General features: G+C 41.2%; 1 protein-coding gene across 1 annotated transcript in view; it reads right to left on the bottom strand.

Moving 5' to 3' along the window:
* Window positions 1-3,562: 3,562 nt before the first annotated feature.
* Window positions 3,563-17,445, bottom strand: part of EPYC (epiphycan) — a 34,189-nt gene continuing 20,306 nt past the window's right edge. The window contains exons 2-6 of the mRNA XM_054988971.1: window positions 16,456-16,603; window positions 10,780-10,938; window positions 10,304-10,506; window positions 6,162-6,257; window positions 3,563-4,381 (exon numbers count right to left, since the gene is read on the bottom strand). Coding sequence (XP_054844946.1) covers window positions 4,211-4,381; window positions 6,162-6,257; window positions 10,304-10,506; window positions 10,780-10,938; window positions 16,456-16,603 — 777 coding nt within the window. The 3' untranslated portion in view covers window positions 3,563-4,210. The remainder of the gene's footprint in view (window positions 4,382-6,161; window positions 6,258-10,303; window positions 10,507-10,779; window positions 10,939-16,455; window positions 16,604-17,445) is intronic.

Genomic DNA, 17,445 nt, shown 5'->3' with positions numbered 1-17,445 from the left:
AGCATGCTCTCCTGTCCCCATACATTTCTGGAATTCTTATACATGGCCGTTTTCACACTACATACCTGCTTCCGGAATATCGCAAAATGTAGCACAAAAAATGCAGAAGATAGCATCTTCTCGCGAGAGTTTTGCGCAACATCACGCAAAACTCTCGCAAGAAGATGCTATCTTCTGTGTTTTTTGCGCTACATTTCGCAATATTCCGGAAGCAGGTATGTAGTGTGAAAACAGCCCTTATCTTGATTTTATGGCTAAAGATCATCATTTTATAAATGTTTGCATAGTCAAAGATTCAATTTTGAATTGGTGGAGCTTGCCGTACAGAGGATAATGGCAATGAGGTTGCAGACACAAGAAGGAAAAAAAACTGTTAATTTGTCATACTGTGCTAATACCAAACTATGTGTTATGCAACATTATGTGTAACCAAACCCCAATATCCCTTCTGCTAGGGGTTAAATTGATTTGAGTGACAGTGTCTTGGGGAGAAAAGCTGTGTGTGGGTGTGTGGGTCTCATCCTGTCAATTTCTGCTCAAATTGCTCCATCCAAGGAGTTTTTCCCCATGTAAGATTCCAAATGTGTTTGACCTCACAAAGAGCACTTCTTGAACTGGTGGGGGGAGATGAAAACAAGATGGGGGAATTTGGAGCAGAGAAGCAGGGTTAAACATTTTTCCTGTCCCTACTTTCCATTTTAAAACACACACACACCCTTCCCAAAGGGATTTTTCTTCAGTTAAAGGGAGGCTGAGTTTGATTACAGATCTCAGTGGATCATAAGAAGATTGTGAAAGAATTATCTTTTGATTCTGAGGGTATAATATGACACAGTTATGTCCTCCACACTTCCCCAAGCAGAGAGGAATTCCAAGGGCAGCTGCTTACCTGACTTGGAGGAGAGACCTCTAGGGAACTGGCATATTTGTTGCTTTTGCTTTATTTTCAAATATAGTGGCAGAAGCAAAGAAGCACTGCTATAGGACAGCAAACTTGCTATCCTACCCATATCAGATTCCAGCTCAAGAGATCCTGCCCCTCCTACATGCTACGGCGAAGTCACAGCAATGTTTCTCTCTCTTTTCTTGAATCTAAATTGTTGTTTCTTCACACACTCCTGCCTTTTCCTTTCAACTGGGGGACGGGGGAGACTCCTCACTTCTAAGTCCTGATGAGTGCTTAGACAGAACTGTTTCATAAAATTTAAAACTCATTGAGGAGATATCCACAGTTGTTAAGAAAGACCGTTCTTCTTTCTCAGGCTGCCCCTCCCTCACCCCACAGCATGTCACTTTAGGACATCAATAGAACAGATTAATTCACAGTAACCCTACTCCAAAAACTCACAAATACAGTAACCTTGCTGAAGTTAGCAGGTCTGCTTGGGTCAGTGCCTGGGTGGGAAACCTCTTGGAGACTCTGAATATGCTTCACTGAATTCTATCATTCAAGGACAGATGTGCAATTAGATAGATAAATATCTGAGTGGCTCCCATTAATGTTTGTTAGATCATAAATAGGTTCCAGTATAAGGCACAATAAGGGGTGAAACTTGCTTCCTTCACAAGATCACAAGGAGCATGGAGCACGTTTAGCCCACTCAGTTTCACGGAGGACACCCTCCATGTGAAAAAAGCATCACACATTGCATCTAAGTAACATAATGCACTCCATTGTATATATTGCAAATGACAGTTGTGCCATGCCAACTTAGGCTTGAATTTAAGATTCAGAACATTAGCAGTTAAAAAATACTATAGTATGTGATTCTTATCTTCAAGACACAGAAGACAAAGAATTATCTTCTTCCTGCCTCTATCAGACTGAGGCAATGGTTCCCACCTTATCTTTATTTTCTCCTGACAATTTAAGGAAGTTAAAGGACATACACATACTCTCACAATGATATTCTGAAACTTCAGTCAGCACTGGAGTCTACTATGGAAAGATTACCAAACTTATTTCTAAAAACATACAAAATATGGGGTTTGAAGGGAAAAAAATTAGGCTTTTCCAAGATATTACTGTCCTTCAACACATGGTGGCAGTAGGATTCTGTAAAATGATGACAGATTTGAGCAAATGATCAAGAACAGTCAAAGCTCTTTATATTATTTGCATACATCCTCCCTCCAGGAGTTGGCTGAAGTCCTAAGGCCTGCTCCCAACCCAGCCTCAAAGAGGAACAAGACTTGTTCACCAGCACAAATTCTAAGAGCTGATTAAGGAGAAGTGTGTGTGTTCAATTCTGGCCCATTTTCTCCCTTGTATGCAAGTATAATTTTAATTCTCCTCATGTACATCTCAGAGCATCGTGTCTGTCAGCATGCATGCAACATGTCTGGTATGTTAACTAGAGCTGAGTAAACATTTCGATCCCCCTCCAAAAGTGGCCTCCTGTTTGTGGCCATTTGGGGTGGGGTGGGGACACCAGAAAAGGAATGGGATGATGTGCAGTGGGAGAGGAACGCTTCTCTGTGGCCTCAGCAATCAGGGTGATGCTTCCTGTTTTGTAGCTCTGGGCTGCAGCAATGAAATCAGCACAGCAAAACAGGGAATATATGCACACTGGAATTAGCAAGGGAACACACATCATAATGCACATTTAAAAGTCACAGACTCTAATGGTATAAAATCTTGAACAAAGTAGGCTTGAGAATTTGCTTTCTAGTTTTCTTACCGCTTCAGCACTGTTCTCATAGTCCCAATCTTGAGAAGGACAGTTTATGAATAAATGACTTTAGGCCCAAAATAAATATCATAAGCAGAACACACTTTGAAACAAATATTCTTTGGGAAATTGTCGTTCTGTGTTCAGAGGTGTCTTACATTATGCTTTCAGAGAAAATAAACTAGATGGCTATGTGAGGTTCATGTAATTGGACCTATATAAAGTAGCTATTGGTGTCATCATGTAGCACCAACCTGATTGTCTACATAGCTCCATTCCACTGGGATGGATGATGGATCCAGCAGAAAAGCTAACTGAAGGAGTGGATGAAGCAGGTCTTTCCTCACCTTCCTCTCCTCAAAAGTCCTTCTTAATACCTGTTACCTCTGGAGATGCCAGAAACTGACAATACCATCCTAAGTAGAGTTATATCCTTCTATGCCCCTCACCTTCAATGGAGTTAGAAAGGTGTAACTTTGTTTAGCATGGGACTGTGAATCTGGGACATCCCATATGTTAAGCATGTGCTCCATCACTGAACCATGGCCTATATATTTACAGAAATTAAGATCATCATGCAACAGTTACTGGTACGCTGAAAGGCCTCACAGAGGGCTCTAGGCAATGGGGTGCTAGAGGAAAATGAACGTGCATAAAAGAACAATACCAAACAATGGAAACAGTTATTGGGTTATTTCCCATAGCAAGCATCTCATAAGGAACAAGGCTTCATATTTTAACATTCTTTTCCCCACGGTGGTATTAAAATAAGTAAATGAAATACTCTACACAGTTTCTGGAGTACTATCACTCTTCCATATTATATGAGAAATATTCAGCACTTGAAACTATTTCACATAGTTTTTTATTGTTGCTGTAAGAGAGCTGGTTAAGCAGAGATAAAGGAAGCAGAGACTCTTATTATTTACTATTATATAGTCCTGTTATTACTATGCATACTGTACATTTATATATGTGTATAAGTAGATTTTCCATATTTTCTTTCTGGTACAAAACAGTGTTCAACATTTTACAAAGAAATATATTCATTTTAATATTAATATTTCAGAAAAATGACTTGATGTATATGACACAAAAAGTATAGAAAAGGCTGGCAGATGCCAGGAACAGGGAATCTAATTAAGATCAAGATAGCATGAATCAGTTACTATTTACATACAATTCTTATGAATTTCCTACTATCATTAATGTAGATACAATTATGAAAAGGAATCATAAACACCCAACTTCTTTAATATTTCTGCTTATTAACTTCTGTCACCATATGTCAGCTACTCTGTGTGGCTCTGTATTGGCTACAGATGCTATATCTTACAGAGGCATGCTGTTCTTCACTAGAAAATGAGTTTATATTCAGCATTGCATGCTATGAATTATGACTATTTGCTCGTTATTTTACGTTAACAAAACCATATCCCATGTTTATGAACTTTTAAAACAGTACACTTTAGAAAGCAATGATGTGCTTATTTTCCAAAGAGACAATGTTGCATGACAGTTCTGATTACAGCCCAAGCTTAAAAAAGGCTTCCAACAGGCAAACGTGGCAGGCACATATAGGCATAAGGGGTTTTGCTCAAATTAATGGGGTTGCCATCTAACCTAATGTCTTCAAGAGTTTTACGAACGTAAGAATAATCTTTCATTTTGCAGAAAGTATCTTCGTGCATTTCTTGAATGTTGTTGTTCTAAAAAGAAAGCAGGAACATCTGTAAAGACTCCAGGATAATAAGCAGCTAGCTTATGCCATTGTTTCCTTTTTCTGCAGTAAAGCCCAACATTTCAATTTTCCTTTTAAGAGATATCCAAAACTTATATATCTCTAAGCGGCTATAATCACAGTCGTCAGTTGAAAACTGAGCAACAGATAGGGTTGCCGGTCACCCAGTGGTGGCAGGGGATCCCCGCTCCTAGCCTCCTCCCCCTACTACCACGCATCTGGCTAGTGAGGGAAAAGGTGCAGGAATGGACCTCCCAGGGCCTGCTCCTGGAGCACCATGATGACGTCATTGTGCAGCCCCCAGGAGTGCTCTCGGGCTTCACATCAGACCAATTCAGCCCATTTGGAGGCCCAAATCAGCCTGGTGCAAAGTGTGGGAGCACTCCCAGGGCCTGCATGATGAAGCCACTCCTGGAAGTTCAACGGGTAAGTGCCAGGTTCCCCCACCCCCACGCAGGGAAGGTAAGGGGACCTGACAACCCTAGCAACAGAACACTCGCTCTGCCTTCTGAGGCACATACGCTTGATGCACTTCAGGAATCTACAAGATTCCTTTAATTGCCTCTGAACATGTGCAGAACTCAATGCGGGACTTCACAGGGACCACAAATAAGAAAAGGAACAAGCATATTTTTGTAGAAGCTTTTGCAAAAGTTTTCTCTGACTTAGGCTTCATCCCAAATAGTGTAAGTAAGGATCAAAAATATTGTTAGGCATAACAATGTGGTAGCTGATTCTAATGCAGTCTATAGACAAAGATATATATTGGAATGCAATACTCTACAGTAAAAAGGCTTCTGAATTATGATATTTTTAACCTTGGTTTGAACATCTAAAATGTAATACAGGAGCAGTCTTACGTATAATAGTTTCAGATATGTAGCTGTGTTAGTCTGTAATAGAAGAGCAAGATTTGGGTCCAGTAGCACCTTAAAGACTGGCTAGACTTAGAGGTTATGAGCTTTTGAGAGTCAAGGCTTCCATCTTCAGATATATTTAGAAGTGAAAGTATGTCCACTTATAAAGTATTATCCAGTCAGAAGGTGGAAGGGGTATTTAAAGTAAAAGTGTAAAGTACAATAATACTGTAATCAGCATCTGTAGTGAGAGATGCAGAGGAGTTAGCTGTGTTAGTCTGTGGTAGCAAAATCAAAAAGAGTCCTTCTCCTCTCACTACAGATGCTGATTTTCTGCTTTCCAAACCTGTCAAGCTAATTACAGTACTATTATACCTTACACCCTTATTTTAGATACCTATCCCACCTTCTGGCTGGATAAAACCCTACATACTTCCACTTCTACATATACCTGAAGAAAGGAGGTTTGACTCTCAAAAGCTCATACCCTGGAAATTGAGTCAGTATTTAAGGTGTGAGAGGACCGAATCTTGCTATTATGTGCAATAAAATCAATGAAACAGTGTTGCTTTACTCTGGTTTTGACTGTAGCCATAAAATAGAATCTTAGGCATCATGTTTCTTCATGTGTTCAAAGCTGGCCTTACGTAAGTAATTGTCTCCGTCTTCACTCCAAATTTCCCCTTCATTTTCTCATCCATCTGATTTGCAAGGTCTCCTCACCTTTCAACAATATCCTGGTTTGCTAGCACTGGATATGAATGTGTTGGACTTTTCATAGTCCCGGTCTTTGATTAACAACCATGAGGTGACTCTACTCTGTTACTTGGTTGGTTCTCTTTCCTCTTGCCAGTAAACTCAATCTATATTTTATGGGTAATTGTAACCTACCTGGAGATGAAGAGACTGGAGACTTTCAGGGAGTGGAAGTGGAATATGATCCAAGTTGTTATCAGTGATGTAAAGATGATGCAAGTCAACCATATCCTGCAGACAACAAAACAAAATTATTTCTAAACGTTCTGTGCTGATTTTATTTGCTTTTATTCTGAGCCAGGCACGAGTACAAATACTTATATACAGGTAACATTTTAAATCTATTATTCATTTCAAAGCTTCGGTCAAGTCCCCAAAAATGTCAAAGCCACAGTTGTGTGTGTGGGCTTTAACACAGTGAGTTTGCTTTGCTAGCTTGTTCACAGCATTTGCAAAACCATTTTTGCATTTCTTCAAGACGGATTAGATGAGACAGCAGACTAGCCATCCTGCACTGTTTACGTGATAGAGAGTTGTAGGAGCATGAGCCAGATTAGAGCCATGGCACAGGTACAGTTTAACCCTTTCCTCTGTGACATCATCCTTATCTAAACTAGTCTCGTACACAAATCCAAACACCATTTGCCCTTCAGAGAGAAACATATGTGAATGTACATGAATGGTGCCTCTGTGTTTTATCCCTTAAGGTAAATAGCAGCGTTACAGCATAGATCTACTTTTCCCTCATCTAGTTTGGTCCATAAATCCAGATGTCTTGTCAAGTCTTAGGAGTTGGACTTGAGAGCGGACTTGTCCTCACTGTCCTCATGCCCTTTCCATGGCATGAAAGGTAGATTTGTAAGATGGAGCCACTGCTTGTTTTCTCTGAGGATATTTTTCTACTTGAGTAAAATGTCTCATTTAAAAAAAGAATGTGGGTCCAGTGTCAGATATGAAGTGTATATGCATGTATTTATCACATATCCCTGTAAAATATATGCCAGTGGCCACAGAACAAGGCTCTAGCTTGTGTGTATATTTATAAAGGCTAAGATGAACCAAACATTTTGGGGAGACTGAGGCCCTTTTCGCACTTACGGTTTAAACCGCCATTTATGAGCATTCTCCCCGATCGCAGTGGCTTCGGCATTGCACCTGTTCATTTCACACTGTCCACTGAAATTTCAATTTGGTGTCTGTGCTTCATTTCAAAACCTCGGTGCAATTTTGGGCTTTTGGGGCCTTGCAATTCATGTCACACTTTTTAAAAAAAAAATTGAGCATGCGTAGTAACGTTGCAATGTTGGAACCCTTCCCCCCTTTTTGCTGATTGGGCTGTCCCCTGCCCACTGGAGAGGCAATTGGTGGCAGAGTTCTGGGGGAAAACATGTACCACTCTCATTTTTTTAAATCAAGCCAGGAAAGGGTTAAAATGCTGCCGATTCATCTCCTCCCAGGAAGCAGAGGCTTGTTTCCAAAGGGCTGTGCAAAGTGCTTGGGTTTTTTCCCCCTCTTTGGCAAAGTCTGAAACATGCCTGAGAGGTAGGGAAAAGCAGCTATTTAACACTTTCCTTGATTTTAAAGCCAGGAAGAAAGTGCAGGAACATTACAAAGTTGCAACCCATTCTTGTCTTTAAAAAAAAAAGATTGTGTGTGCATACCCTAAGGGAGGAAGGAGAAAGCAGCTATTTAACACTTTCCTTGCTTTTAAAGCCAGGAAGAAAGTGCAGGAACATTACAACGTTGCAACCCATTCTTGTCTTTAAAAAAAAAAAGAATGTGTGTGCATACCCTAAGGGAGGAAGGAGAAAGCAGCTATTTAACACTTTCCTTGCTTTTAAAGCTAGCAGGGAATTAGCAGCAAGCTTAGGAATCATTCCTGGCTTTTGAAAAAAAATAAAACAGCATGCATACCAGGAGGACGGAAACCAATGAAGAAGCAGCCTTATGACCCTCAGCTTGCTTTACTAAAAAAAATGGTGGACAAGGAGTTCAGAGAGCTGAGGAGGGTGGGAGTGGTTAATTCTGCACAAACCATTCAGCTCCCAGGGAAAAGGAGAGGGGGGGGGGAGAGAAGCAAAAAGGGGGCAAAAGTGTTCACATTAGCAAAATGCGGGCCAGCTGCCAGTCGGCAGCGAACTTAAAAAAACATCGGGGTATGTCCGCAGGGGGAAAAATTGGGGATACAGCGGACAAAAAGCGGGACTGCATCCCATGACTGCTTTTAAGTGTGAAAACCTTGCAAACATGGGATGTGGAACAGGTACAAACGCGCTCTAAAAACCGAGTGCGAAATGTACCTGAATCTCTTCTCAAGCCTATTCCATGTTTGTTTACCACCCTGATCAACAGCTGAATTCTATTAATATAGAGTTACCAGATCCCCCAAGACACCTGGTGGGAGGTGAGCGATCTAGTGCTTACCTTTCCAGGCTTCTTGTGACTGTCCTCGCGCACGTGCAAAGCACACACACCCCGCAACCACACAATGACATCACTTCCAGGAAGTGATGTCATCATGCAGGCATTAGTGTGTGTGCACACTCTGTAATGGGCTGATTTGAGCCACCAACAGGCCAAAAATGGGCCCAATTGGGGCCAAAATCAGCCCAAAGTGAAGTGCAGGAGCGCTTTCAGGGTGGTGTGATGATGTCACTTCCAGAAGTGATGTTGTCACACCACCCTGGAAGCCACCTACAAAGCCTGTTCCTGCACCTGCCCTCCCTCCCTGCTGGTCAAGTGAATGATGGTGGTGGGTGGTGGGTGAAAGCAGGGGATCCCCCGCTCCCACTGGGGGAATGAGATCCCTATATAATCATTCTTTCTGACCTACTAAAAGTGCAATGGATCTTTTATTTTCTTGTTAGCTTAATCTGCCATCAGTGGAATCAGCATAAAGCCAAACTTCAATAAAAATTGTACATTTTGCAGGAACCATTTTTTTAAATAATGGTGATGATTCAGCAGCTACTCGGGGTTATGAAAAAGCTTGCTAGAGAGCAGCTATCCTGCTACTCAACAGGTGGAAGGGAAGGGTGCCCTTTTTTTAGGGTGAGAAAGGACTGAGGCAAGGGACTTATTGTTCGAAGGGGGAACCATTTTGTCCATTTTCAATAAGTGATTTCTGATAAGGAGGCACATGATTTCTGGGGCATGGATTTTAATGCAGCTTGCCCTTCACCCCCATCTAATTTTAATGTAAGAAATACTAAAAATTCATAGGTGCATACTTTTTATCTGATGCAGTATCAATATATTTGTATTGTGGTTTTGTGGCAGGATACAAAAATATCTCAAATGAAGCAGGCCTTGAGAGAATGAATAGCGGATAGCAACACAATAGGATTCTAGCACTTGATTTATATTTGAAAGTGCTGAGGGAATTGGTGGTGGTGGTGATAGCCTTTTAAAACAGATGACCTGTGATTATGTCATGGAAGATTTACAAGTACTCTAATTGCTGAAGGAGTGAAGCTCTGAACAACAGGGAGTTCACAGATTGTCCATTCTGTGAGCAAGGTGAAAATTCAGTTTAGTTGAGGTGAAATCCTCAAACAGGCCTTGGAAATATGAGGATCAGTGTTCATGGGACTAAGAACTGGAAATGCCAGTAGCAAGTGATTCTGCTGGGTAAAGTTTATGCTTGATGCGGAAAAAAACGGGGTACACAGAACTCACTTTCCTGGCACCAACTGGTATTTCACCTATAGTCTCAAATTTTGACATAAAACTACTTACTAGTGTTAAATTTATAAAACAAACTTAAAAGCACCCATAGGGTTCTTATCCTGAAGCCTGTTTACACTATGGCAGAAAAAAGATACTTTTAGATGCTTTTTTACTGATATCCAGGGTTTAACTTCATAGATTTATTTTTATTGTATCCAGGGATATCTCATTTTCAGTATCTGAGGCAGCCCATCCAAAATGCACTCTCTTCACTTACACACACATACACACATAATACAGAACACAACCCCCTTCCTCCAAAAAAAGAAAAAAACCCAAAACAAAACAAAACGAAATATAGAACACAGCCCAACAATAAATTGTCCTGTACAAGCATTCATTGAAATGAAGAAAAGTTGTACAGGAGAACCAGCAAACCATGCTGCATGGGTCACCTCTGTCTGGATCCCACTGTGCCATTCTCAAGGGCACCCAAAGACCACTGCTTGAAGAAGCTGCTTTCCCCTGCCTCCCAAGACGGCCATCTGGAGTTCTGTTATGCATTTTGGCATAAATGTTTCAAGTGAACAATCCAATTCCCAACTCACTTTGAAAGCTTCTTGTTTTATCCCTTTGCGACCAAGCCTATTGCTACTAATATCAATGAATGTCAGTGTTGGGGGTAGTTCTGGAAGCTGCCTTATCTGGTTATCTCGAAGTATCAGTTCCTGAAGCTGTGGCAAACTCCTGAAGGCATCTTCGTCAATTTGAGATATAAAATTTGAAGTCAAGTCAATCCTCTTTAAGCTGTCTGGCAGGGGGAAATGAATAACACAATAATATAATAAAATTAAATGGAATTAAATTAAATATTTGTCTACTTAAAAAAATTGAACTCATAAAATCTACTGTCATTTATATAGATATAAATGGATCTAAAGTATTAATCATTGTTTATCAGATCATTTATTTTCAGTCTAAAAATGTATATTACCAAGCAGATTGTTCAAAATGAATAGATATGTTCATAGCATGTAATAAAATGAAAATATTAACAAACTTTTATTAGCATAGTTATCCGTACTTAAGTTAGCAAAGTCATCCTTGTTGACCCTTTTGATTCTATTGTAGCGGGAGTAGAAATGGGTGGTTTGCTTGGGCAAGGGTGGGACAGCCTCAAGTTCACGGTCATCACAGTACACAGAGGCACCCAGACAAGTGCACAGCAGACACGTTGGAAGGCCTAGAACATGGAATGAAAAATAATTTATTTTTAGGCACACGTACACACACACCTGTGAATTACACTAATCCAAATAACGGTCCTGTGTGGAATGAGTTCTGAGTGTACCAGTCTTACCATTCTGCTATTTGGGGTGGGAGATCCCTGCTGCCCGTGGTGCTTTCCACTGCTGCTTAGCTGGCTGGAAGGGGGGAAAGGACAGGAAATGGGGGAGGGAATGTCAGTAGCATCCTTATGTGCTGACATCACTTCTCATGTACCTGGAAGCGACATCAGCAGGATCTGATATCTGGGCAAAACTCTATGGTTTAACCATATTTTTGCACAAATCTAATAGCATCCCTGATGATGTGTTGATGTCGCTTCTTAGTGCAGAGGAGTGATGTCAGTGCATCACCAGCAATGTGATGGCACCAGCAGTGAGCCTCCCCTGCAACCCAGTAAGTCCCTCCCACTCACTTCCAGTTGCCAGGAGGGACTGGAAACCTTAGAGAATACAGTTTTTTATTTTGCTATTAGCGCTGAAAAACTAAGAATACACACACACTGCACATCCAGAAAATTACAAATCAGCTTTTTGAATCACCTAGATATCTAATTTAAGATTCTTGAAAGCATTTTTAAAAACTCTATTTATCCCAATAAATTGATGGCAGCCTGAACCACAAGTCTCTGTGTGTAAACATAATTGTTCATAATTTTTAAATAGCCACAGACTTTGCTGCAAAGTTCCCTAGGCACACAGAACTATGTTACAAATGGGCTTCCACATTTGTTTCTATGTGAGGCATGCAATTGATGATACTGAAGTTAATACTTAAGCCTATGCATGTATGTGAATCCTTATGCTTATAAGGGAACAAATCCCAGTTATTTTCATGTTTCCACCTTGCTGAACTCTGGCATAGAGCGTTTGGTGCGCGCACACACACACACACTCTTTGCCATTGACTGACTAGCTTGCTGTAGTGGGTGTCTACTTTCATTCTAGAAGCTAGCTTTGGCACTTTTAGGTTGGCAAGGCAAGCAGTAGGCTTAGTGGCAAAGCAGGCAGGCTGCCTCTGCTACTAACTACCTGTCTAAGGATGCAGGGGTGGGGAGATAATAGAGGAGAAAAAAATCTAACAAGAGGAAAGGTCCTAGGGGTGTACATAGATCAAGCTTCCTAAGACTCACCCGAAACACACTCCAAAAAACACTCAACTCACTCCAACAATCACAAAACTACTTTGCACAATCCCTCTATGTATCACTCTTCCCAGTCTTCCTCTTATTCCTCATAGTTTAAGGTAATATTTGCCACACTAATCAAGTAATTAAAATATTAATTAAAATTAAACCAATTAAATTAAATATTAAACTAATGTCTTATGGAACAAATGTCTTATGGAATGTCTTATGGCTATGATCTCTTTAGATTATATGGTACTTTTAAGAATTTGAGCCACCTTCTTTTAATACTTGATAATGTTGCCTATATTTAGTCATGCAGCCAAATTTTTTTTGATGATTTTTGAGGAAATTGAATTTTTTTTTATAAAGATGGTAATTTCCTTAGAATTATCATTTCTGACCCCAAACCATTACATCAATAAATCTTCCTGTTATTCATTATCTTCTAAACCCGGTTGAAAGCTGCAGAATATTACACAAAACATCCCAGCTGCCACTGAACAAACATATTTTGGGAAGATGTTTCAATTTTCATGTCCTTTTCAAGTAAGATGCAATAATGATTGATAGAAATAACTTGTACACTTAATTTAAGAATGGTTTTGAAAAGAGATTGGGGAGGAACTATCATCATTTTATATAAAATGTAGAAAGGTACTGGAAAACAATTTATTTCTGATACTGCAATTGCTTCTCCCAAACTGGCAGAAAAACAGTTGACATATATAACGTTACTAGTCAACAGCCAAGACATTTTGGGGGAGGAAGATGACCAGTCCTTTCTATACCCCATCTCCCTGTTTGTTATTACAACCTATGTTCCCTGCCTTGGGTTGCCAGGACCCCCGGGTCTCAAAGTAGAAGTTGGGGGTAGTGCACTTGCACAGTACACATTCCAAAATGCTTCCACATTACACGGAGAATGACTTTATTGTCAGTATGCTGTGGTAAAATTTGGCCTCTAATCTAGCATTTGAGGTTAGTTTTTATGAAATTGGACTCTGGTGCGACACAGAAGCATTCTGGAGTGTACAGGACAGGAGTGCACTCGGTTTTTTTTTTTTTTTACCCATTTCTGTGCCTTTCTCCCCATGGATCAAGTGAGAGGTGGGGGGTGGAGGATTAGAGCAGAGGATATCCTGTCTCACTGGGGAATGGTAACCCTGTCTTTATCTCACTTTCTGCTTAGTCCTTTCTTTCTTCCATCTATGGTTGCCAGCTCCAGGTTGGGAAATCCCTGGAGATTTAGCAGTGGAACCTGGGAAGGGCAGAGTTTGTAAGGGGAAGGACCTCAGCAGGGTATAATGTCTTAGAGTCCACCATCCACAGCTGCCATTTTCTCCAGGGGAACAGGTCTCTGCAGTGGAGATCAGTTGTAATTCTGGGAGTTCTCTATCCACCACCTGGAGGTTGGCAAACCAACTCTCAGTCCAATTTTGACACCATCATTCTTCCAACCTTTCTCTCCCACTCCCCCTTACCAATAGAGAAGAAGGCAACAGGGCAGCAAGGAAGCTGCTGTCAGAAAGTACCTAAGCAATACAAGATGCTTATGTAATGGAATTACTGAGGGACTATACTCCCCAACAGTCCTGACTCTGATTCTGACCTTGGTAACAGTTGCCTCTTTCCTCTGAGGGGAGGAGGAGAGGGCAGAAAAAAGGGAGAGAACAGAGAGAGGAGAGGTCTGGGGGAAAGATCTTCAGGAGAGACAGGCCTACGAGAACTGCAAGAATACCACTGGGGCTTGGAGAATATGAAGCAGAGGATATTGACTCCTGTGTCAAAATGCTGTGTTAGTCAGATGGACGCTCCAGGTGGAGACTTCCTATACTGACTGAGCCAGGACAGCCCTGGGAAAAAGGGCCTGAATCCTAGGAGGGCATTCCTGTTCCTTAACTGGCAAGCATAAAGGGCCTAATTAAAGACTACCTTTGAAACCAAGTTGTTATTTTTCGGTTGAAGCTCAGTTGAAACTTCCCTATTTATTTACCTAAATTCTTTTTGCTGTTATTGCTACTTGTCTGTACAGTGACTGGAACCTGCCAGGGTTGATAAGAGAAGTGATCGGATCCATCTAGGTATCTCAGGGCCACTAGTGGGGGTGGGGGATCCCCTGCTCCTACCCTCCACTCCCCGTAATCACCTGACTGGTGGGGGGGAGGGGAAGGTGGAGGAACATGTCTCCCAGGAGCGCTTCCAGGGTGGCTTGACGATGTCACTCCTGGGAGTGAGGACATCATGCCCTCCTGAGAGCGTACCTGTGCTTCACGATTGGCTGATTTTGGCCCCAAGCGGTCCTGTTTGGGGCCTAAATCAGCCTGCTGTGAAGCGCATGCATGAGGACCAAAGAAAAGGTGAGTGTCAAGTCCCCCCTCCCTCTGGGAAGGTTAGGAGACCTGGTAATCCTAGATCCAACTCAATGGCTGTAGCATTTCTGGATAAACTATAAAGGCATCCTTATTATCAAAAATAATCCCCCCCAAATGTTTGTACTGTTTCTTTCATTTAAAAATAATTTATTCATGCATTTCAAGGTAAGATCAGAGGGTGCCATTTGCCCAAAAAACCATCAGTTATTGTGACTGCCCTTTGTACATGAACAGGGGCCCAGATGCAAATGCATAGCTGGCAGCATTGGAAGGGGTTGAAGGAAAGAACCATCAAGCTTCAAGCACAGAACACTGGAGCTCTTGGTTATGCTAACGACTCTGGAGGAAGCAGAACAATGGCTTGCCACTCCACACCCTGCTAGAAAGTCACATTTGAAAGGGACAGAGGGGGGAACAGCCAAAGTGCTAGAATTAAAATTTGTTCTTTCAGATAGGAAAGGGCAGTAAGGTCATCCCAAGATGGAAGGGAGAAAGGGGTTATTTAAACTCAGGACACAAAGAAGAAGCTCTCTTTGCTCTGGAGCAGCCACACAAACCATGAAGGGTTAAGATTTTACCCAGAGACTCGATATTATCCATGTGTCAAGGGACAATGGGGAGAAGTCCCAACCATGATAACTAATGTAATATTGAACTTTAAAGGGCTGCGAGTTCAAATTAAACTAACCTGTCCAAATTAAACATCATTTAGGATACTTTCTAAGTTTAGGGAAAGGGAACTGAACGTTGGTTGTTGTGGGTTTTCCGGGCTGTATTCCCGTGGTCTTGGCATTGTAGTTCCTGATGTTTCACCAGCAGCTGTGGTGAAACATCAGGAACTACAATGCCAAGACCACGGGAATACAGCCCGGAAAACCCACAACAACCATCGTTCTCCGGCCGTGAAAGCCTTTGACAATACATGGAACTGAATGTGTTCACTTTGGGGGGGGGGGGTTCCTTTACTCGCCCTGAAGTTCTTGAGCAGAACATGTGTATTCTTTTTGTTACTTTATTAAGCTTTCTTACATTTATCTTTGAAAGCTTTAACCCTGATCTCTGGAAAAACACCATGTCTATTTGGTCTTTCTGTTTTAAATGTGGTGGCGGGGTGGGGCAGTGGATAAGCTTGCCATAACGCAGAATTGTGAAGTTGTGGCAGATCACCCCTCCAGAGGAAGGCAGTCCTTTAAAAACCCCAGACATTCTAAGACTTTAAAAAATAGAAGTCAGCATTTTGAATGGTGCTTGGAAATGAATGAACAGCCACTGTCATTCTTTCAGCAGCAAAGATACATGTCCCCTTATAGCCCTTACCTACCAGCAGTCTTGACTCTGCACTTTGAATCAACTACAATTTCCAGTCAGCTATAAACAAAGAACACTGTAGCCATCTGACCTGGATGTGATCGTAGCGTGGATAACTCTGTGACCAGCTCTTGCTTTTCAAAAAAGGCCACAGCGGGTGCAAGAACTGATGTTAGTAAAGATGCTGTGTGTGACAGATGATACCTTAACCTCTGTCCTCAGGTATGGATCTAAAATTACCCTAAACTGCAAACCTTATCCTTTCAGAGAAGTACAGCTCAGAGAAGGTTGGAGCCAGGTGAATTTCTGTGCAGGGGAAGTTCAACAGTCTTGGCATCATGACAAAAAAAGCCTGGCCCACATCATCTTAATTGGTGTGTATGGTCATATGGTAGAGCATATGACCTTTAAATAACCTTTAATGTATCTAAGCTCTTCACAAGTATGAGTTGCACGCATTTCAGAAACTTCACTATAATGTGACATGTTAATGTAATTATTCTGGTGGTGCTCAAATTCTCTAAGAGCATTTAGTAAGAGATAAAAATGATAAAGTGAAAATACAGAAGATAGCTGGAGGAGTTACAAGATAATGATGGTTGAAAAACCCCAGATCTGGTAGGCTAAGCAGAACATAATTGTGTCCCAATTTTCTTTTACAAACCTTCATGTGTATGTGGACCAAGAACTCCTGGCTCATGAGGTGAAGAGCCATCAATAAGTTTGGGTGTAGATGCTTCTTCTTCAGGTTCTTCTGGCAGTGGTGAATGCATTTCTCGAGCTATGGATGGTAACACTGTTCCAATCTCTACCTAAAAAGAAAGAAATGCACACATATAAAGGGAGCATTGTGGCATGCAATATGTGTTAATAATAATTTGCCATTAAAATTCACATCAAAAGCTGGCATGGGTCTCTGACTCGGAGCTGGGGCAGTGCTATGTCTCTATGTCAGGAAAGTAAATGAAATCCTTAGATTCATTAGTTCATTTGGAAATAGAATTTTGAATGCCTTCTTTAAGCTACAAGATGGATTTTTACTGTCTTTGTTCCGTTTGTGGGGCCCCCAATGGATTTTTGTTGTTGTTGTAATAATGGCCAAGTATGTTTGTCTTTCTCCAGATGCAGACCAAGAGGTTTTCCACATTGATGTTCCCCCATTGGTTTTGACCTCCTTTATCATCATCAAACCACTCCTCCCCTCCACTTTCCCCTCCCCCTCCTGGTTTTGTTTTCTATCTTTTTAAAGTGTCATTTTCATAGCATTATATTGATCTACCATTGTAACAATACATGCAGCAAATTCTCTGAATTCCCAGCTTTCATTTTTTAAAAGAAGTAAGTTTAGTCCTTTCCATTGCAGAGATAGGCTTTTCCCCCTACATCTCTACAAAGGAAAGGGCTAGAGGCTTACTTTTACAAAATAAAAGCTGGGAAATCAGAGAATCTGCTCCACCTATTATTACAATCTACTGCATATAATGCTATGAAAATGATTTTTTAAAAAAATTACAAAAGTCTTGGAGGCCCAGGGAGGTGGTCACTTCTGGTGCCAGAAAAAGCAGTACAGTTTGAAAAGCACTGCTGCTCTGTCCTCTGTCCCAACAGAGATCAGTTTACTGCTGGTGTGGTGACCTCCACTTCCTAGCTCTGG

Source organism: Eublepharis macularius, chromosome 9 (assembly GCF_028583425.1).
Source record: "Eublepharis macularius isolate TG4126 chromosome 9, MPM_Emac_v1.0, whole genome shotgun sequence".
Lineage (NCBI taxonomy): Eukaryota > Metazoa > Chordata > Lepidosauria > Squamata > Eublepharidae > Eublepharis > Eublepharis macularius.
Note: the sequence above shows the minus strand (reverse complement) of the source record. Positions and strands in the feature narration are given on the sequence as shown.